This window comes from Colletotrichum karsti (genome assembly GCF_011947395.1).
Source record: "Colletotrichum karsti strain CkLH20 chromosome Unknown Scaffold39, whole genome shotgun sequence".
NCBI classification, from domain to species: domain Eukaryota; kingdom Fungi; phylum Ascomycota; class Sordariomycetes; order Glomerellales; family Glomerellaceae; genus Colletotrichum; species Colletotrichum karsti.
Genome location: NW_024065939.1, coordinates 262,343 through 283,355, shown reverse-complemented (window position 1 = coordinate 283,355; position 21,013 = coordinate 262,343). Strand labels below are relative to the sequence as shown.

Sequence of the window (21,013 nt, the reverse complement as noted above, 5' to 3'; positions counted from 1 at the left end):
CTTTCTTTTCTACCAACCGCAATTTTAGTTCGGGTGTGCATGGTGTAACTAACGAGCTCAGGAAGTCCTTCTGTCGTGCGATGCGGGAGTTTCGTTGTTGGTCTTGTCAACCCCAAAAGATGACCTGTCAGATCTGACAGGAAGGTCGTCGCAAGTCTCGTCTCGCAACGGCGGCGGCAGGTACAAGACCTCGGCAGAGACAGGACAGTCGAGGACGAAGTCGACAGCGGCATCGTCTGGCAGGTACCCTGCAGTGTCCAGGCCGAGTTCGCGCATGTATTCGTACGGATTGGACGATGATGTTTTGGCATCGGCGGCCGACGAATCTGGGGGTCCTGGGGGTTTTCTGATTCATTCCTACCCTACCTTACACCAGAAATGCGGGCGGAAGCGAACCAGCGCCATCTCAACATGGAACCGAAACGGCAAAAAGAAAGCATAGATGAGAGATCTGAGGATGTGCCGTCATCTGACCGCCTAAGTATGTATGAATACTGCGTGGTAGACGCAGGCGCAGGCGCAGACGCAGACGCAGACGCGGAGATGCAGAGGCGGTGTTTCTTCTTCTTCTTCCTCCTCCTTCTCTTCTTCTCCTCGCCCGCCGCCAGCGCCTACACACACACACACACACACACACACACACACACACCCCATCAATCCAGGAATGATCCAACATATTCTTCTTCCTTCTGCCCGCCTATCCCATCCGCACATCGCCGAAAAGCCTCTCGCCTCGCCCCTCTTCTTACCCCCCAGTTAGGTGTCCGTGGCTGCCGATACGGATACCCTGCCTGCAGCAGCGAGATGCAGGCCACAGAAAAATTGGCCCTCTTGACGCTGTCACAACCGACCATTTGATGCGGTGATGATGCATCATCACGGTAGACAGATATGTACACGACGGTATCTGTACTTTGGCCGCCCTTCACCCTCACCCCAGCTCAGGCCCGGCCCAGCCCAGCCCCCAGGCAGTCGGGCGTCGTCGTTATTCCCACCGTTCTTCGTTTCTTCGTCCACGTCGCCCGTCACCAATCCCGTACGGAGCAGGATCACACCTTACCACACCCCGCCCGACTCGGACCTCACAGGCCCGGGCCTTTGCGCTTCTTCCTTGGGAAATGCGGCCTTGTTCGGGCCACCTGCATGGTTGGTAGGCAGGTAGAGTTACACCCAAGGAAGGGAACGGTTTGGGCCAGTCAGGTGCCGCGACGGATGCACTTCTTGTGCTACACTACTTTCTACTCCAACAAACCTGGCCGCTTGGGCCCGTCACCGCCCGCATGGTGCTGCAGTCACAAGCGGCGGACCGATGCGGCCTGCAGCAGGATCGGCGTCGATCCGCTTTGGATTTTTTTTTTTTTTTTCTTTTTTCCCCCTCTACCGTTCCCCCTCCCAACCACCACAGCAATCCTGCTGTCCAACGGCAGCAGTTACTTGTCTGTTCCAAGTCCGGCGACCCGTAAGCCCCGGTCACACCGTCTGGGCCGCGCCCGTCCCCTCCGGCTGTTGTGTCCCCGCTTCTTCGTCTCCCCTCCCTGCCCCGTTGCGTCGAGGTATTTACTTGCTTCTTCCATTCCTTCTCCTTCTTGGACCTTCCGTGCGGCTGTTGTCCTCGAACAAGCCGATGGTGCTACTCACATATCACTCATCTGTCATGAAACCTCAACCATCTACACTCCTCGAGGGGCCCGCCGGCCGTACGTGTGTGTATATGTGTGTGTGTGTGACTCGCTCCGTGCAGCTCGCCTGCAGTGTATACTTTCATCATGTTTCTCCGGGTGTATAATACGTGTATAATGCGTGTATATCAGGAGTGAGGTGTCAGATTCCTGTCGTCCGACCTGTCACGCCTGCAGTGGGTTCTCTCGGGCTATTAAACCTGATTTTGGGCTCCCCCGGGTGCGTCCTTTGCATTCCGCCCGGGGCGCGATTTCGGTCGCAGTATCTACAGAGTAACTCAGACAACACAGCGGCGCACACACGGAGCATTCCCAGGGTCCTCCCATCGCATCGTTGGCGTCAGGACAAGAACGTACAACGAACGCACCTCTCCGCGGGCGGGAAGATCCAGTCCTAGTCCTGCCTTGCTCAAGGTTCCACACCCCCGACTCGACGTCGTCCTGTCAGACCCCCGTACGGCGGCAGCGGCGGCGGCGGGGAAGGGGGCCACGGGGATAGATCTCACCTCGCCTCGGAATTCCGGGACTCGGTTGATGGAGATGTGGTTCTCCCTGTCCAAACAGAAACCTTCTGGCAGAAAACAAACATCGCTACGTAACATTTCCTATTCAGCTCCGGGAAGAGAAGAGGTACGATCTTGATCTTGTCTTCCCCATTCTTTGTCTAAGACAAATCTATTCACGTGACTCCAAGTCCCTTCGTGCCCCTCTCTGTCTCTCTCTCCACTTTTAGGACCCCGCGTCGATTCGGCGGACCAGTGGTGGTGCTCCCGGGGGCGGCGGCGTTTTCCATTACAGTAGTGGGACTCGAGAAACGCCATGTCCTCCTCCGGGCGGACAATTTTGTCGACAAGTGACCGAAAACTCTCCGCAGATGTTTTTGATAAAAAGAGAAGAAAAAAAAAGCAATCTTGGATTTTTGATGCAAAGAAATACGAGATAAACCATAATACTACCAGCGACAGAAGACCCACTATCTTCTGCCGGCAGGTGTGTGACTTTTTCAGCCAAAATAATTGCTTCTTCAAAACATCAAAGCTAAAAAAAAAAAAAGGCGGGGAAAAAAGGAAGCATCTCCGGGAAAAAAAGAGGAGGTTTGGCGAGAGACTCGGGGAAATCGCACAACCAACCAAACAACCGCCATCAAACTCACTACCGAGCTACTTATCTACAGAACGAAAGAATTTGCTGCGAGCTCAGCCAGCTCCGAACATCGTCATGACGGACGCCGATACCGTCAGCGCCAACAAGGCACACTTTGAGTGCGTATATCCAAACACCTTGAATCCAAAAACATCATGACGAGCCCCATTCCGCGGTTGATATCTGGTCTACCTGACCCTCCCCTTTCCCAAAAAAGTGACATCCGCTCAGCCCACTCCCTCAACCGCCCCCCCTTTTCCCGTTCGGGTTCCTGCAGATATACACACCCTTCAATTTCAACGGGGAGAGAGGGAGTGGGAGACGGATGATTGCATGGTTTGTTACACGGAAGAGGCTGGCTAGCTGGCGGCTGTTGTGCCCTTTGATCTTGCCAAATCTCGGCAAGAAACGAAAACGGCCTGATATACACTTTCCTTTCTCTCTTTCTCTCCAAAAGGCTGCCTTATCATATTCCCATTCTTTAAAAACTGACGTGACTTGGAAACAAACAGCAAACTCGCCGCCGAGTACGACGCCAAATATGAAAAGACCAGTCTCCAGCTGGAGCGGGAGATCCGGAACCGCAAGGACTTCATCGGTGTAGATTGGGCGGACGACGACGACGATGATGATGACGATGACAACGACAACGACGACACCGCCGAAACGGCTCCGGCTACCGACAGCAAGTCGGTGAGACTTCTCGACTACGCCTGTGGCACCGGCCTGATATCAAGGGTGAGTTCGGGATTCACCGATTTCCATTTCTCTCTGTCCGTTTAATCGAGTCTCGGCTCGGCATGGGGCGATCTGTTTGTTTGGCTTTCTCTTTGCGAGGAAAAGTATGCGTTGTTCGTCGTTCGTCGTTTCGGTTTTCCCCTCGTACGACCGCTCGGCCGACGTCGTTTCCCGCGTAACGACAAACAAACACTCACTCACTTACACCGAGAAGACGAAACTCGAATCCCACCCACCCCAGCAAACCAAAGAAAGACCGATTGAGTAACTAACAACGCAACTTAGGCTCTCATTCAGTACACGACGCACTGCGTCGGCATCGACATCTCGGAGAACATGGTGGCGGCTTACAACGCCCGGGCCGAGAACCAAGTAAGTTGAGAAACCTCTTGAAACGCTCCCTTCTTTTGTTGCTGTTGTCCATGGACACAATACACACATGCGTACGCGCAACATTACACATTCCCCCATCTCGCCCGGAACGGGAACGACAAAGTGGCTGTTCTGTCTAATTCGGCTTGACACATCTCCCCAACCGGTGAAAGGCGGCAGCGGCAGCGGCAGCAACTGCAGTTTCGGTACCGGCGGTTTCCCGTGGTGACACGAATCTGGTTTGTTGGCACGCAGGCACGCGCGCGCGACGTCTCTACCTTGGATGGATGGATGGTTGCCTCGAGAGCACAGACGACACTCTGGCCCGGTCTCTGAGAAGAATTCGCTCGATCTCTCTCACCCTGCGTCTCATCTCAGCCCTGCTGACCCCCATGACGTGGACGCGGACGGGGTGTGTGAGTGCGTGTGTGTGTGTGTACTTCGAAGTGTGTGTGTGTGCGTGTTGGGCGCTGTGGCACTGCTTTGACACAGCAAGCCGCGCAACGACGCACACACACCCGACGGGACCGACGGACGGACGACGAGTCATCGACTCACACCCCTTCCCACCCCTCTTCTGTTCCCATCCCTTCCTTTGCCTTCCTCGGTCTCCTGCCGCCCCAGATTATCATCTCATCCCATCATCCCAGGACGGGGGGCGGGAATGCACGAAATAAAACGTCGACCAGGCAAAACTCTCTCACGTTCCGGGAATTTACCTTTTTTTTGCAAGGAAGAAGGAAGCCAGCTGACCTGACACCGCCTGAACAGGGTCTCAGCGCCGACGAGATGCGCGCGTACCAGGGCAACCTCACGGACCCGGCCGACCCGGATCCGGCGGCTTTCTCGGGCGCCCGGTTCCGCGACTTCGACGTCGCCGGCGTGGGGCTCGGGTTCCACCACTTCGCGGACCCGGAGCTGTCGGCGAAGAGGCTGGTCGAGAGGCTGAGGCCCGGCGGGGTATTCGTCATTCTCGATTTCTTGCCGCACGAAAAGATGGACAACGGGCTGCCGGCCGCGAGTACGGTGATGCACCACGGGTTCTCGGAGGAGAGGATGCGTGCGATTTTCGAGCAAGCCGGAGCAGGTAAGGATTTTGCGATGGAAGAGCTCGGGAGCGGGGTTGTCTTTGGGGGCCATGGTCACGGCCACGGTGATAGTCATGGGGGTGGGCATGGTCACGATCATGGCCATAGGGATGGACATAGCCATGGTCACGGTCATGCTGGGTCGAAGGAGGGCATGAAGAGACGTGTCTTCCTGGCGAGAGGCACGAAAGCATAGAAAAGGGGGATGTCATGCTCGTGAAAGCTGGCCCAGTTGGCCGGCATCTAGTTTATAACGAAGTAAACAGAATGAATAACATGCTAACCTGCCCACATGATTACTCTACTGCTGCGCCTGTTGTTCCTTCTCGATGATATCGACAGCGAACGCACCACCCAACAGGATGGCGGGCTCGTCAATGTTGTGATGTTCGTAGCTGTTATGATTCCGTTAGTGACTTTCGCCTTGGTTGTGTAAAGACCGAATGCGGGAGAAATCCTTGCTCACCTCAAGGTGCCGACACCACCGGCCTCGAGCAGAAACGCCGGGCCGTCCTGGAGGCTCTTGCCAGCCCAGCGCATGGCGAAGGCGCGAAGGATGTGGCCGTGGGCAACGACGAGGACGTCTCCCTTTTCGGCCTCCTTGTTGCCGATGACGGGAGAGTGCCACCTGTCGCGGATGTCCTTGATTAGACGGTCCAGACGTTCCGTGACGTCTCGAGGGCTCCTTGAAGGCACGAGTGATTAGCTGATGCTCTCATACCTTCTGCAAACTCCTGAGCGTCTTCTACGGATAGGCTTCCGAGCTCATGGAATCAAGATGATGTGCAGCACAGGAGTCGGTACTTACTCGCCGCCGGGACAGCCATCGCGCCAAATATCCCAGTTTTCCGACAGACCCTGCTCCTTTCGGATGCGGCGGATCTCAGGACTCGTGATGCCTTCGTAGTCACCGTAGTCCCACTCGCGGATGTCCTCGGTGACCTCGACACAGGCGTTGCACTGGGGACCGCCGCCCTCGACCTGACCGTGATTCTTCCAAGGAAGCTCCTCGGTGAGGCCGAAGTTGAGGAGCTCAAAGGTGCGTTGAGCACGCTTGCGAGGGGAGACGTAGCTGAGAGGATTGTTAGCGGATGCACTGGAATAGGATGCGCGCAGGATGAAGCATGGCGAAGAAATACGAACACGTGAGAGATCTTCTTGGGCACGATGAGACGGTCGTTTCCAACCAGGGCCCGGCCGGTGGCCCGGACACGCTTCTCGCCGTTCGCCGTCAACGGGATATCGGTAGAGCCGGTGTGGCGGCCGTTGAGGGACCACTCCGTCTCGCCGTGGCGGATGACGAAGGCGCGTGGGGTCGTCATTGCGGCGGTGCTTCAGAGCCTCAACCGGATCTTACACGTAAGTATCGATGAGGCGTTGACAGCGGATGCAACGTCGGATGAGATGGATGGTGGGCGATGATTGACTGGTGGTGTGGAGGGAGTTTATGCGATCTCTACCACCCTCTCTTGGCTGATGGAGGGGCACAAGGATATCGAATTAGTTTTGACGGCCGGTTTTGTAACAGAGATCTTTGACGTTCCGCGCATGACAGAGGATGAATATCGGGCAAGTGTGCGGGACACGTAAAAGAACAGACGATGAGGACCGAGTGACGCTTCCATTGACGGTTTGGCTTTCCAGCCGTTCCCGCGTTCCCGCCTTCCGCGAATCTTCAGCTCAACTCCGCACAGAAGAAGCGGGATCTCTGGGAAAGAGCGCACTTCATTGCTTTGACATGGGGGGGACCGTAAGGTTCGGCATGCATTCCTGCGAGCGCCAACTCAGAATGATTGGAAGCGATGGTCCTAGCCCATCATCCCGCCATCCCGCGATATCAGCCAAGACTCGATTGCGGGGGAGGCGGTGCCCTCTGAACTCTTGTCATGTCGCCCTTCCCGCACATGTTTCTCTGATTTTTCCTTGGGAGGACTCGAACCCGACGAGAACAAGCATTCTGTCCCGCGGAGGTCCTCGTCACCCCTCCCTTGTATCCTGTCACTCATTGTTCCGAGAACGAGACAGATCCGCAACTCCATTCTTTTTTTTCGCGTGCACTTGCCGCATCTTGCGTCCCATCGTAAATCATCACCTGGCTCTCTGACAGACGTCTGGCTTCATGCGGGCCTGAGAAAGGCGGGCAAGCAAGGGTAGAGAGAGAGCAAGTGATTGAAAGAGGAATCCTCCGGTGCGTCCCATGAAGACAGATTCGTTTCAGCCGGGGTTGCGACGGACCAGGGGGCCGCTTGACCCCCATGCACCAGATCAGACAACATGGGCTGGACTTTCGATAAGAGTGGGAAAACGGGGGCTAACTGCTTCTCGCTTGACGGCGCCTAGTGCCGAAAGAGAAGCAGGGGAAGAATAGTCGTGCTCGACGGAGAAGAAGGCGCAAGGGAAAGGATGAAGGATGCAGAGAAAGTATGATAGTTGAGGAGAGGAGGGGAAGGGGTGTGAGGGGCCTGGAAGATGCTCTCACGAACTTTGTTTCAAGCACCAGAACTGTGAAAGTGGGCAATGGATAAGCACCGAATTAAGATGGGAAAAAAAAAACACACCTGGATCCCTTATCTCTCGTCCGCTCGGTCGCTTTTTCTCGGGTGTTGCAAGCGAAGAGAGAAGTAAAAACCTTGGGCAACCTGAAGTTTGAGATACATACAATATATTAGATCAACCTCTTTTTATCTTTGCCCACCCTGCGACCTTTTAATTCTCTCTCCCTCTCTCTCCAAGAGCATCAGTCATGACCGACGTCACGCCAACCGCAGGTCGATTACTAAGAACGCCGAGGCGTCCAGAACCGAAGAATCTTGGTCTTCAGCGGGGCCCTGTTAGTGTTCCCGCTTCCGGCCGCTGCTCCCACGGCGCTGCCACTGCCGCCGTCCACGCCCTCCATTGCTGCTCCAGCTCGACACCGGCCCCTGAGGCGATCGCGCCAATCTCGCTGGAGCTCGAAGCTTGGCCCTCGGAGCCATCGACGCCGTCTACCTCGACCACAAGCTCCGAGTGCGATTCGACCAGCCCGACGTCGATCCCGTCCCTGAGGCAAAGGTTTTCCTACTCCCCGCTGGGCAGACTACGAGGCCACACGCGAGCAAACTCTCTCGACTCGACGACGACGGACGCCTCGATCGCTTCTTCGTCGTCGATATCCTCGACGCGGTCGCGTTGGAACATTTTCGCTCCGGTGCTGGACGAATTGACGGCCTCAAACCACCGTTCCGACTACGCCAGCGACAAGAAGAGCAGGCAAGCTAGGGAAGTTTGGCGAGAGTACTGGTGAAATCCAGATCCGATCAAGTCAGGAAAGGAAAATCAAAGAAGCACACGAGAATGAGCGGGTTCACAAAGTTTCGCGCCGGTCTCACCGCAGCCGGCTGCGCCGCCATCATCTTCACGGGCGCAACGTACGGCGCCGGGCTCAAGACGCAAGAAGAATGGAAGGAGGTAGGCAGAGGCCCCAATCCCCATGCCAGTCGCCTCTGAAGCTGACTTGTCGCCCCTCAGGAACGCAAACAGTTCCACGGATCTCCATACGACGAGCAGATTGGCCTCCTCGAGGGTCAAAGAGGCCGGCTCCTCTCAGAGAGACGCAACTACGAAAGGAAATTGATGGCTCTGGAGGAGAGGATACGCGAAAGAGAAGCGAAGAAGCCAGAGAGCTGATCAAGACCCAGGGAGAGGCCAGGTCTAGCCTAGCACAGCCTTCTACTCTGGAGAGATCCGAGAAAGAAGCCGAGCAAAATTTTCATCACACGATGTTGCGACCAAGATGATCGATCATTCGACAGAACTTGGAGGAAGTGGCATACAAGAGATGTCGCCAGCTCGGAAGTGGGATAGAAACATCCACAACCATATAGACACGGCCGGTCGACGCAGTAATGCCGATGTATGAGGCGGGGATCGTCATGGAATCACGCCGATGTAACAGTAATTGTAGCAAAAAGTTCAAGCAATCACCAAACACCAACAGATATAGCGTAATGAATCTTGGCCATTACATTCATCAACCTGTCTATCTATGCCCTAATTCATGTTCCTGCGTCATTGGTTCGTTTTGTATGCCATCCATAACCTCGTTCCCGCTCGTAAACGCCAAGGCCGATGCTCTCTGCAGCTACCTAAAGACCTACTCGGCCTTCTCAACCGTGGGCAAAGGAATGGCTCTGTAGAGGAGAATCAAGGCAGAGTGGGACTCACCACCGCCGGCGAGAGCATCAATCTTGTCCGAAGTGACTTCCGAAACCTTGTCGTCGTTGAACCACCACCAATTGCCATCCTCCTCGCCCTTTTGGCCCGTCTTGGGGTCGATAGGTGCAGTCTTCTTCACGTACGCAGTGTAATGACCGCTGTCGGCGCTGGCACCCTGGTGAGTGACGACACCGCGCAGCTCGTAGATTCCTGACTGGTTGGCGCCCTCGTCCTTGGCCAAGTCCTCGTTGACCAGGGCGTAGAGCTCCTTCTTGGCAGCAAGAAGAGCGGCGTCTTTCTCGGCTTCGACCTCAGCATCGGTCTTGAAGGTCTCGGCCATCTCGACGTCGCCGTCGGAGGTGGTGGCAACGGGCTTTCCGGCTCTCTCGGCCTTCTTCTCGTTGGCCTTCTCCAGAGCTGTCTTTTCCTCCTTGCTCGGGGCTCCAGATGCTCCGGCGATGTCACCTCGGTCGTTGGGGTTGATCTTGCGCCTCTTACGGGCACGTTCAATATCCTCCTCATCCTTGCGAATCTCGCGAACCTTGTCGCGAACGGGGATGAGAGACTTCTTCAGCTCGTCGGTGCAGAACTCAACAACGTCAAGCTCGTGCGGGAACGTAACCTTACGCATGATCTTGGCCTTCTTCTGCACCTCGCGCTTCCAGAAGAAACGTACGAAGTGGACAGTAAGGTACTTGGGCAGCCGCGAGATCTGAGACTTCTTGGTGTACGTGGTATCTCTGTCCAATACTGACGACTTCTTCTCCAGCTTCTCTGTCAATGCCGCCAAGAGACCGTCTCGCAAGTGGTTGATGTTTTGATCAATGTGGCAGTTGAGCTTAAGGAAGGGTTCGCTGGACTTGATTGGCTCTTCACCAGCATCTCTGGCGGCTTGCTCGTCGACCTCGAGTGTCGACTGGAGCTCTCCAGCCATGTATCTGTCGATAAAGGAGGTGTCTTCCGACTCGGAGAGCTTCTGCTTCAACTGGATGAGGATTTGAGACCAGGCCTCCTCAGCGTCCTGCTGAGCGTATCCGTTGCCGGTCTTGGACTTCTCCGCGAATTGAGGGTAGACCATGCGCAGCGTGCTCAGGAAGGTGAGCGGGGGAATACTGCCTTGGGTCTCCGACATGTTCTTGTAGAGGTCCGTAAGCTGGGTGGCAAGGTCGGTTGATCCCAGACCAAAACTGCTGCTGCCGCCGCCACTGCCAGACTTGTGTGTGGTCAAAGCTGTTTGGAGTTCGGGGATCGATCGAAGGGTCTGAAGGGTCGAGTTGAGGTAGCAGGTGTTGCCCAGGTTCGTGAGACCGGCGGGGGTAGCTCCCTCTTGCTGGGCAGCTTCGGCTTCGGTCATGTCCTCGACGAACTTGATCGCCTCTTTGGGGCGGGCGAGGTCTGCGTTCTCTCCGGAGGGCTTGCCCATCATCATGAGCGTCGCGCCGGCCTTGAGGCCGAACTTGGCCATGTCGTCTTCATCTTTGACTTGCTTTCCCTTCACGAGGATCTTCTGTCGCTCGGGTTCGACACCGGTCAAGCTGTAAAGCTGGTACTTGAAAGTCTCGCCGTTGGAGGAGGTGTCGACCTCGACTTGGTACTTCGTGCCTGCGTGGCTAACGGTGACTGAAGACCAATTTAGTAAGCAATCATGGTGCTCGTAGCTTGTTGATGTGCTCACCTGGTATTGAAGACATTGTTGCAATGCTCGTGAACTCGATGAGAAGAAAGGAGCGATGCTTGTGTTGTCTCTGGAGCGAAGGTCCAACTGCGGAATGTACAGGTGCAGAAGAAGTTTGTTGGAGGCACCAGGAGGTTTGCGTCAGTACGGGTACCTGGAGTGGGCGGGCAGTAAGGTAGTACAAAGCAGCCAACGGAAAATAGGCGGGGAAGCGGTGTACCTGCAGGGTCCGTTTCAGCTGCCGATTCGTTTATTGAGATAAGACGTGAGAGATGCTTCTATCGCCTCTGTAAGGTATCCCCCACATTCGATCATCTTCCAATGTCTTCGCAAGTCAATAGCTTTCATATCCATTATCAGCTTCCTTGAGAGCCCACAGTAGCATGTATTGTCGATTGTTTAGCTTGAATTTCTTTGATATAAGGTAATCCCGTATGATGTTCAGTGAATTAACCTGATGCTGGGAAAAACATACTTATCGGGGAGATGCAACTAAGAAGCACAAGCGGGGGATCGCCCCTACCTAGCTAGGCTCCTTCCTTATCAAGTCACGTGGAAGAGCTTCCAGATGACTCAGCAAGCCACGGTGACAGCTACGCACGAGGTGGAGCTCTGCGGCGGTGCTTCCCGCCCCACTACGAAACGTCAGGCTTCCGGCTGAGCCAACCTCACGAACCCCGCGGTCAACATCCAACTCCAACCTCTCAGCATCACCAAGGTTGGACGCGGCCAGGTTTTGCCATCATGGTGAGAATACACGAAGAATTGCTTCATCATTTCTTATGCTGACACAGCGGCACAGTCTCAATCTCTGCGACCCTACCTCCAGGCCGTCCGGAGCAGTCTGACGGCTGCCCTGACGCTCTCCAACTTCGCTTCCCAAACCGCCGAGCGTCACAATGTCCCCGAGATCGAGGCGCAGACCTCCCCCGAGGTCCTCCTAACCCCTCTCACGATTGCACGTAACGAGAACGAGCGCGTCCTGATCGAACCGAGCATCAATTCCGTGCGGATATCCATCAAGATCAAGCAGGCCGACGAAATCGAGCATATTCTGGTCCACAAGTTCACCCGTTTCTTGACGCAGAGAGCCGAATCGTTCTTTATTCTGAGGAGAAAGCCTATCAAGGTATGCAAGAGCTGCGGCTGCCATTCGTTCAATCTTTCCAGGAGATCAACGCCACGTGGCACACCGACCCCTTTTACGGAGCATGGGATACTGATACCAGTCCTCAGGGATACGACATTTCCTTCCTGATTACCAACTTCCACACCGAGGAGATGCTGAAGCACAAGCTGGTCGACTTCATTATTCAGTTCATGGAGGAGGTTGATAAGGAGATTTCGGAGATGAAGCTCTTCGTGAGTAGCCAATGGAACTGCGGTTTCCCAGAAGCAAGGAACATGCCATTGACACGACTCCAGTTGAACGCGAGAGCCAGATTCGTGGCTGAATCCTTCCTCACTCCCGTAAGCCGAGTTCTTTGCAGCTTCCTCTTGACGTCATTAACCAAAACCACTCTAGTTCGATTAAAATACCCATCAGCAAGCGTAAGACAAGCCGGGAGATACAGGCGGGGAACAAAATATTACTACTCCCGACAGCTTGACCGACCCAAAGTACTGGCCACATTGAAAGCTTCCGAGCAAGGATCATGAGTTGGAGTTTGATGTTGGCTCGAGCGCAGCCGGAATGCCGGTATCCACATTGGGCCCGACCTCGATGGTGGTCCGCAAATCCGGGGCCGAGTGGGAACGGTGATATGAACCTCATACTTGATACAATTGATACAAAATTCCAGATATGATCATGACTCTCGACTCTCAAACCAACTCAGCAAGTTCATCGATGTTCTCCATTATCTGCAGTCTCTGTTCAACCTGTCTGAGCCCGCCATTGGGGGCAATTACCTTGGCGGTGCGTTGCAGTGATATCAACGGTCGCCGAGGCAAATCGAGTACTGGACGAGTAGTACCCTTGATTTTCCGGGACCATTTCATTAAGGAATAGCTGTATTGTTGTCGGTTGCAACGATGTCTCCTACTTGCGCATCGTATCCCTAGAGAGAGGAATGGCATCCAATTGCAACCCAATCCCCATGATGAACACGCAACTTCCAAAACTTCAAGATACACACTTTTGTTAGAACGGCTTGATACTTTAGTACCCTGGCCTGGTAAACATGGTGGGATCCTTATGATGTGCACAGTGGGCCCCTCCTTGGGAACAAAAGCTTTGTTTGCAACCTAGCTGCCTGACGCCAAAGGTCTACATGTGTGATCAAAGCCTTGATACCGGGGAAGATTGTGTGTCTTTCAGACCTAGGCTTAAAAATGCTCAGCGCTGGGGTTTTTTTTTTTCTGTTTCTCTTTAATTGGCAGTATTTTCATGCTACAGACCTAGCTACTGCAAAACCATTGGTGAATGGGTCCAGCATTTGCGCTCCTTCCTCATCGCAGTCTTTTTCCCTTCCCAACTTGACCCCATAAATATTGTGTGCGGTGCCTCAGACAATAATTCGACCTTGTACTTTTCGCCTTACTTTGCTGTTTACAACTTTTTGTCCGCTTTGATTATACCCACAACCTCTCCCCCTTCACCCTCCACAACCAGACCTGGGGACGATCCTGTACTTCCTCCAACCCTCGATCACGACCCTTCTTCTCACCCAAGCCGAAGTACAGTCGCAGCTCACTGATCACATATCTGCTACGGTTGAGTTTCTGGTAAGGTCCCCATTTTATTTTCTCGCTCTTCTTTTTGGCCCTCGAACGCTCTTGCCATCTTCAGCTGGGGCCGGGGGAGCAGCTCTTTTAGTGCAATTCTTTTTCGTTGCCGACCTCTTCCCCTCGACCACCTCACCCCCTTCCTCGCCTGTGGTCTTTTCTTCCACCCGGAAAAAAAAAACACCAGCTTTGCCGGCTGGCTTCTCCCCTCGGCCAATCTTTTCATTACCCTACCTATCTCACCTCAGCTTTCACCTTTTTCAACCCAAACAAAACACCCATACTCACCTGTACCAGAATTGGTGAGTACGCTCTTGTCGACTTTTCTTGTTGCCAGTTTCATCTTCGAGAGAGTCGCCAGGAAAAATCAGCTCCTTCTCAAAGTGGAAGGCAGGTCACATTCTCCCATCTCTCCCGTCTTCTCTTCTCCATCTTACCCACCCACTCACCCTTCTTCATCCTCACACAACACTGAATTCTCCTTTCTTCACCCCACCACTCTTCGTTTTTGACAGCTCATTGCTAACATTCAAAAAGGTTGACCAACCAGCCTTCGCCTCTGCTGTCATTGTACGCGCCTTGTCGCAACATCGCCTTGTGCGTCCGTCTCATCTGTAAGATATTTCATCCGCGCGCCATTCCCATCATCAGAGAATCTGCAACCAAGAGCAGAGAAAAGCACACAAGCCAAGCAGAAACGCAGAGGAAGCTCAAGGCAGTTACCTGCATTGCTCTCGCTGTTTTCGCTCGCCAGCTCTCGCCCTTTTTGCACTTGGTTGAGCAGCTCTCGCCTTTTTACTCACCCAGCCCCCGCCTGTTTTATTTTTTGCACCTGCCTTTTTGCATCTTTTCCCTTTCTTTTGTACCTCCTTCTCCATACTTCTTCACTTTTCTAATCTTGTCACTAATCTCACTCACACAGAACATCTACTGTCCTCCCAAACTCTCAGGTGCACTACTATTCATCATCAGTCCGTTTGCTCTCATCTGTCATCCTTATTCATGAAAAAACACCATCATTGGTTTATGTCACAATGGCTCATCCCAAGTATGCTGGCATGAATGGCAAGAAGGACCAGATGAAGATGCGGAAGCAGCACCAGCAGAAGAAGCTGCATCACATGACCCATCAGGGCTCAGTCAACATCAGTGACTTGCCTCAGACCGTCTCTGAGGAGGCTGACTATGACAATGAGCCTGGTGGTGTTCGTCTCAATGGTGCCCTCTTTGTCACCAACTCAGACCAGATTCAGAACAGGGCTCCTTCTCATTTGAACCCTACTTCCTCCCCTTGGCACCCCAAGAGCAACGGAATCCATAAGGTATGTCGAATCCTGGCTTCGAAAGTAGCCCTCGAAAGAGACCTCGACTGAATATAATTTTCTTAGGTCCAAGAGCCGATTCCTCAGACTCAGTCATTGCCCGACATGGATGACACTGTTTCCACCGCCGATACGGCCTCTGACAGCCAAGGCAACCCCGAGATCGCCAGCCAGGTCTCCTCTCCCACTCTTGCCAATTTGCCCACCCAGGGTGTGTATGACAAGGGTAGCATCATGTCTGGTCTGCAGTTCGTGACTGGCCACTGGGCGGCTCCCCAGCAGAGTCTCGCGGCCATGAACGCCAACAACGGGTCTCAGCTCACTGGCAGCGCCTCGATGGGCACTCTGCCCTACCAGACTCCTGTTCGCGAGAACGACGGTAGCGAACTTCAGGGCTCTCAGGGCTCCATCGGCACGGTCTTCCACGCGGGCGTCCCCAGCCCTGGTGATAGCGACACTCCGAAGGCATCCAACCCCGGCATGATGACCGAGCCTCGCAACTTTGCTCCTCGCGCCACTGGTAACCTTGCCCACTTGGGAGCTCCTCCTAAGTTCGACTTGAACAGCATCGTCAACGACAATTCGACTCCTGCCGCCTCTCAGGATCCTTTCGTCACGCAAGCTTCCCAGGGCGGTCCAGTCCAGCCTTTGTTCGGCTCGCAGATGAACACGACCCAGATGCTTATGACGGGTCAATTGCCTTTCGGCCCTGCAACTGGCGAGACTCTCCATTTCGACCAGCTCCCTCGCGATAACGAGTTCGGTAGTGCCACAGGGGGCAACACCCAGTCGTTTGCCGTCAACAATGGAGGTTCCTCCCAGAATGTCCAGGGTATGGCCATGCAGAAGAGTGCTGGCAACGCCGCCGGAGCTCTTGCTGTCCACCAGGGAGCTATCCAGTCTTACACCAATCAGGGAGATGTAACTCCCTACCAGGCTGGCTACCCGTCTCAGCATTCCATGACTCCGGTCGCCGTTGCGCCGTACATTGCTCCCGCTCCCGACTACGTCCGAGCCCAGCGCTCTCACGAGCTGAACCGCTTGACGGCTACCACGAGTGGCCTTCCTACCGCCGAAACGGCTATGCATCACAGCAACTTCCCTTTCATCGAGCCTGCCAGCCGCCCGGGCAACTTCACCGTCCGAGGTGTCGTCAAGATTGGTAACGTAAGTTGGCTCTGACTATCCTCATCACCATTGTGAACGAAAACTTACTCGTGAATAGATCCCCTTTGTCACCAATCGCTCCGAGATCATCGCCGTCCTCGGGCGCAACTCTCGCATCCTCAACGATACCGAGGAGCCTGTTCACATCATCATGGAGCGTGTCACTGGCAAGACTACCGATGCTTACGTCGAGTTCCAGACTCTGGAGGATGCCGCCAAGGCTGTTGAAAAGCACCAGCAGAACATTGGCCGTGGCAGAGTCACCCGCATTGGTCAGCGCCCCGTGGAGATTGAGCTCTCCAGCCAGGCTGCTCTCATGAAGGACTTGTTCCCTTCCGCTCGTGGTGTCTTCTGGAACGGAACCAACCCTCAGGTGCTCGCCAACAACGCTAATGAGCCTTGGGACAACTTCAAGGGCTTCGTCTCCAACGAGGAGATGACCATGCTTGTCAAGCACGTCGAGGTCCCTCACCGGGTAAGTTTCGTTTGAGCGCACACGGTGGAATAGAAACTAACACCTGCCAGTCTCCCTTCTCGAAGGAGTGCCCTCAGCGCCCCTTCGAGTGCTTGATCAGCACCCTTACCAAGTTCCCGTGGCATATGAAGACGCACATCACCATTATGCAGCGCCACGCCATGCACAAGGCGACATGCGACCTGGTTCGCATTTTGGTCAACAGCATCCGTGACCGTCGTGACGAGCTCAATCTCACGCAGCGTCTTCTGAAGCGCGTGGTTGCTGCGGCGATGCGCTGCGAGGGCTTCTCAGCTACCCAGAAGGACGACATTGCCTACCTGGTCGACATGGGCGAGATGGAGCAGCGCTCCTTCGGCCAGCCGCGCTTTGCCGAGAGCTGGCGTCACCTCTACGTTCTTGTGCCCAAGACCGGTGTTCCCCTGGATGTGATTGAGGTAAGTCCCGTTCGTGGGGTAAGATTGGGTGAAACCGAAGGAGCTTGGGCTAACCAGTTGTTTTCAGTGGTACATTGCCGTGATTCGCGAGGAGACCAACCGTTTCCTCGAGACGCAGGCTTTCCAGGAGAAGTGCCAGACCCGCGCCATCGGCGACACCACAGACCTCTACTTTGGCTACTTCTGGCGTGAGCTGAACCACCCCGTCGGCCCGGCTTTCGACAGCATGACTCTCTCGCAGCTTGCCATGCACGAGTATCAGACCATGGAGTCCATCATTCGTCGCGCGCTGGCCCCTACCGACGCCACTCATATGCGTCTTGCTCTCCCCGGCGCTGTCCACTGAACGACTAACAAAAACCGACCCTGACATGGCTTTCTCAGTAGAAGATACACACCGTTGCATTTTCTGCTCTAGCATTTTGCTTGGGAATTGGGATTGGCATTCTTGACTTTTGCGTTTGGACTCTCTCATAGACATCTTGGGTCGGTATTTGGGCAGGAAATCGCATCCATTCAGGTTGTTTCTTGGTCTCTTCTTTCTTTACGAGTCATAATAGGAATGGAGGACTCACCGATAAAGGATACAAGCTGGCATCGGATTGTCTTAGACCGGCGACTCTGGGGACAACGGGCGTCTTCTGGATTTCTTTCACAGGCAGGAATTCGGTTTAGAGATGCGCTTTCAGGTAGATTTGGGGGTTCGAGAAGGAAGATCTCCATGGCCAGTCAGGGAGAATACGACTAGTTTACTACACCGATTGTCTCCGTTTCCCCTCGTGTTCTTTGTTGTAGAAGAATATGGTACCGTAGATCGCGTGGACTAGTTTGGCGTCACGACGGCGCCGTTCGTAGTCTGTTTTGGCTTGGCTGGAATCAGCGTCCCTTGGTGGACGGAAGTTGGAGTTGGCGAGTGGAGTGCCGCGAACGCGTTGGTGGCACGTCTGGCGGCCCAGTTAAACGCGGCAACGGGTGACCGGGGTGGGGGGCATCACTGCAGGTACGAGCGGCAATGCCCGGCAGGTGCATTTGAGGGACGATAGGGCCGTCCTCAGCGGGAATTGGTTAGATTCCCTTAACAGGGCGCTACGCCGGCCCGCCGCGGTGGTTTTTTCTCGTCGTTTGGCTTTAAACGGGAAGAAGGCACGGGCCAACGCGGGGCTCGTCTGTGGTCTGGGACCACTCAGATGTCTTGGACGACGATGGACCGTCACAGGGAAGCGGGAGCCCCTGAAATATTCCATTAAAGGCTGGCCGTTATCTGCAGGTTCGCGAAGGAATTCGAGTGGACGGATGGGTTCCGGCATGGCTCATTACGGAGGGCGGGGCGGGACGGGTAATTGGCAAATGGGTGTTGGGAAGTTGGTAAATAGGGCAGGGCGAGTTTGATGAGTTCCATTGGGAGTAAGAAGAGGTGGTGGATTTCTCCGATGTTCGGTCGTGATCGGTATCTCATATCGAAGTCAATATCATGAGCATCCCGTCGTCCCGCTGGGATGAGATTAGTGCCCGCAGAGGTTGTGCCGAAGAATGAACACGGACGCTGGGGTTGCATCCAGAACTGACTAGGCGCCCAGCCCAGCAACTTGCTATTTGGCTGGAGTTGTATCGTACGTAGGGATGGCTGGTCGAGATATCAGCATTCTCTAGACAACAACAAGTATTGTGATGATGTTGTTGCTTGTTGATGAACTGCCAGCCTCCGAGTTGGAAGAAGCAAGTCGTCTAACAAGGAGGCAGATGTCAGGACTAGAGACCCCATCCAAGCACCGTCGAAACACAAGGCGCGAATCACTTTCAAAAAAGGGGGTCCATCTCCACTCCACTCTCCCGAGACGCACAGGCCAGGTAAGAAAGAGCTTGGGATTGGACGGTTGATGGAGCTCTGATTGGATTAAAGGTGGGTTGGCACCGTCCAGTTCCCCGGAAGGGAACGCACGGAGCACTCGATGTCGTGAAGCATCAGCCAGGCCGTTGAAGGTGCCAACTTGAGGCAAGTGCAGACAGAATGCCAGGAGCGATGTCTGGCCTGATCTATTTTTCGGAGGGGGTTCGCTGCGGGCTGATGTATAAGGTATGGTGTGTTGATGTTGCTATTGTGGTTGCTGTAGCTGTATCTAGCTCTTACCGTTGCTGGTGTCATCTGTTGCTGTCACTTTCCGCCGTCTTCTTAATGTTCAAGGGGGTACATTATCCCATACGTATTCCGTACCTGCCTTGCTTGATTTAAAATAAAAATATTATTACCCAACAGCCGTTGAAAAAAAAGGTCACCCCAACGCACACTCAGCACACGGGCACCTCAGGCAGCTTAACACTAGGGTGGGCTGGAAACTTTTTTTTTCCTAATTCCTCTTTCACACAATACCTTCACTTCTGGCCAGGAGCCATCACTCTCCCTAAAAACACCCACACACACATCACAGATCACATCTCAACGGATTCTTCTGTCATCATGTCTGCCCAAACCACCGACGCTCCCGCCACGGCGGCTCCGGCTGCTGCTCCCGCACAGGCTGCCGAGACTCCTGTTGCTGCTGCTGTCGCCGCCCCTGCTACTGATGCCGCTGTGGCTCCCGCTGCTCCCGCTGCCGCCCCTGAGACTCAGAAGGTCAACGAGGCCACTCCCGCTGCCCAGACCACTCCGGAGACGAAGTCGGAGGAGAAGGCGAAGACTGATGAGAAGCCCGCCGCTGCTACCGAGAAGCCCGCCGAGGAGAAGGCGAAGACTCCTCTGATTTCCCTTTTCGAGAAGCTTCCCGGTATCCTCGACGCCGCCAAGCACAAGGAGATGTGGGGTGTCCAGCTCACTGACAACACTCATGTTCCCACCACCGTTGTCCTTCAGAAGTTCCTGCGCGCCAACGACGGCGATGTCGTCAAGGCCGCTGACCAACTTCAGAAGGCTCTTGAGTGGCGCCGTGATACTAACCCCGGCAAGCTTCTCGACGACGTCGCCTTCGACAAGAAGAAGTTTGACGAGCTTGGCTATGTCACCACTCACAAGGACTCCGAGGGCAAGGAGACCATCATCACCTGGAACATCTACGGCGCCGTCAAGGACAAGCAGGCCACCTTTGGCAACGTTGATGAGTGAGCATAATCCTCCTTGCGTGAGATTTCATCTCATAGGGTGAACGTTAAAACTGACCTGGCTTATAGGTTCATCAAGTGGCGTGCTGCCCTTATGGAGCTCAGCGTCCGCAAGCTGAACCTGGACAAGGTCCAGACCCCCATTCCCGAGGGAGGCGAGGACCCCTACCAGATGATTCAGGTCCATGACTACCTCAACGTCAGCTTCTTGCGCATGGACCCTGCCGTCAAGAATGCCTCTTCGCAGACGATCAAGATCTTTGCCATGGCCTACCCTGAGCTTCTTAACCACAAGTACTTCGTCAACATCCCCGCCCTCATGGGCTGGGTCTTCAAGGCTATGAAGGTGTTCCTTGCTCCCAAGACGGTCTCCAAGTTCCACCCCCTCGGCTATGGGTCTGAGTTGGCCAACGAGATTCCTTCCCTCAAGCAGTCGCTCCCCAAGGAGTACGGTGGCAGCGGTGAGAACATCAAGACCACTGGCCAGACCGTCAAGCTCGCGGACGCCACCGCGGCCCCCACTGCTCCCGTTGCTGAGACCAAGACCGCGACTGAGGCTCCCGCTGCCGTCCCTGCTCCCGCGGCTGCTGAGACCAAGGCCGCTGAGGCTCCTGCTTCCGCCGCCGCTGCCCCTACGGCTACCTCCACTGAGGCGGCTCCTGTTGCCGCTCCCCAGCCGGAGAAGGCCGCCGAGGCCGAGAAGGCCGAGGCTCCCAAGGCGGAGGGCTCTGAGGTCCCCAACGTCGCCGACCTGAGCATCAAAGACGATGCCGAGGGCAAGGAGACCGCCGCTAAGGAGGAGGCCAAGCCTACCGCTGCCTAAGCGGCAGTATGCGCTGCCTCGACTTCCTTTCTTTGTGTTTACTTCCTTCGGCTTGACTTTGGAATCTTGTTGGTTGATTT

General features: G+C 54.8%; 7 protein-coding genes across 7 annotated transcripts; 4 read left to right on the top strand and 3 right to left on the bottom strand.

Annotated features, from left to right (window-relative positions):
* Nucleotides 1–2,897: 2,897 nt before the first annotated feature.
* Nucleotides 2,898–5,178, top strand: CkaCkLH20_10308 (uncharacterized protein; the record flags this gene model as incomplete). Its single annotated transcript, XM_038893022.1, has 5 exons — nt 2,898–2,941; nt 3,335–3,560; nt 3,846–3,932; nt 4,704–5,019; nt 5,093–5,178. 5 exons carry the CDS (start codon nt 2,898–2,900, stop codon nt 5,176–5,178), a joined length of 759 nt encoding a protein of 252 aa, XP_038741677.1.
* Nucleotides 5,179–5,321: 143 nt separating this feature from the next.
* On the bottom strand, nt 5,322–6,342 carry CkaCkLH20_10307 (phosphoglycerate mutase family protein; the record flags this gene model as incomplete). The annotated part of the gene is made up of 4 exons (XM_038893021.1): nt 5,322–5,415; nt 5,487–5,705; nt 5,829–6,092; nt 6,164–6,342. 4 exons carry the CDS (start codon nt 6,340–6,342, stop codon nt 5,322–5,324), a joined length of 756 nt encoding a protein of 251 aa, XP_038741676.1.
* A 1,495-nt stretch (nt 6,343–7,837) lies between these two features.
* Nucleotides 7,838–8,197, bottom strand: CkaCkLH20_10306 (uncharacterized protein; the record flags this gene model as incomplete). Its single annotated transcript, XM_038893020.1, has 2 exons — nt 7,838–8,060; nt 8,130–8,197. 2 exons carry the CDS (start codon nt 8,195–8,197, stop codon nt 7,838–7,840), a joined length of 291 nt encoding a protein of 96 aa, XP_038741675.1.
* Nucleotides 8,198–8,353: 156 nt separating this feature from the next.
* Nucleotides 8,354–8,686, top strand: CkaCkLH20_10305 (uncharacterized protein; the record flags this gene model as incomplete). Its single annotated transcript, XM_038893019.1, has 2 exons — nt 8,354–8,467; nt 8,528–8,686. 2 exons carry the CDS (start codon nt 8,354–8,356, stop codon nt 8,684–8,686), a joined length of 273 nt encoding a protein of 90 aa, XP_038741674.1.
* A 466-nt stretch (nt 8,687–9,152) lies between these two features.
* CkaCkLH20_10304 (ubiquitin carboxyl-terminal hydrolase) lies at nt 9,153–11,034 on the bottom strand (the record flags this gene model as incomplete). Its single annotated transcript, XM_038893018.1, has 2 exons — nt 9,153–10,834; nt 10,890–11,034. 2 exons carry the CDS (start codon nt 11,032–11,034, stop codon nt 9,153–9,155), a joined length of 1,827 nt encoding a protein of 608 aa, XP_038741673.1.
* Nucleotides 11,035–11,546: 512 nt separating this feature from the next.
* CkaCkLH20_10303 (uncharacterized protein) lies at nt 11,547–17,363 on the top strand (the record flags this gene model as incomplete). Its single annotated transcript, XM_038893017.1, has 9 exons — nt 11,547–11,636; nt 11,692–12,018; nt 12,060–12,251; nt 12,315–12,359; nt 14,666–14,938; nt 15,005–16,105; nt 16,164–16,580; nt 16,631–17,017; nt 17,085–17,363. 9 exons carry the CDS (start codon nt 11,547–11,549, stop codon nt 17,361–17,363), a joined length of 3,111 nt encoding a protein of 1,036 aa, XP_038741672.1.
* A 2,109-nt stretch (nt 17,364–19,472) lies between these two features.
* On the top strand, nt 19,473–20,933 carry CkaCkLH20_10302 (cral trio domain protein; the record flags this gene model as incomplete). Its single annotated transcript, XM_038893016.1, has 2 exons — nt 19,473–20,110; nt 20,180–20,933. The coding sequence occupies 2 exons, from the start codon at nt 19,473–19,475 to the stop codon at nt 20,931–20,933; spliced, it is 1,392 nt and encodes a 463-aa protein (XP_038741671.1).
* Between the last annotated feature and the right edge of the window lie 80 nt (nt 20,934–21,013).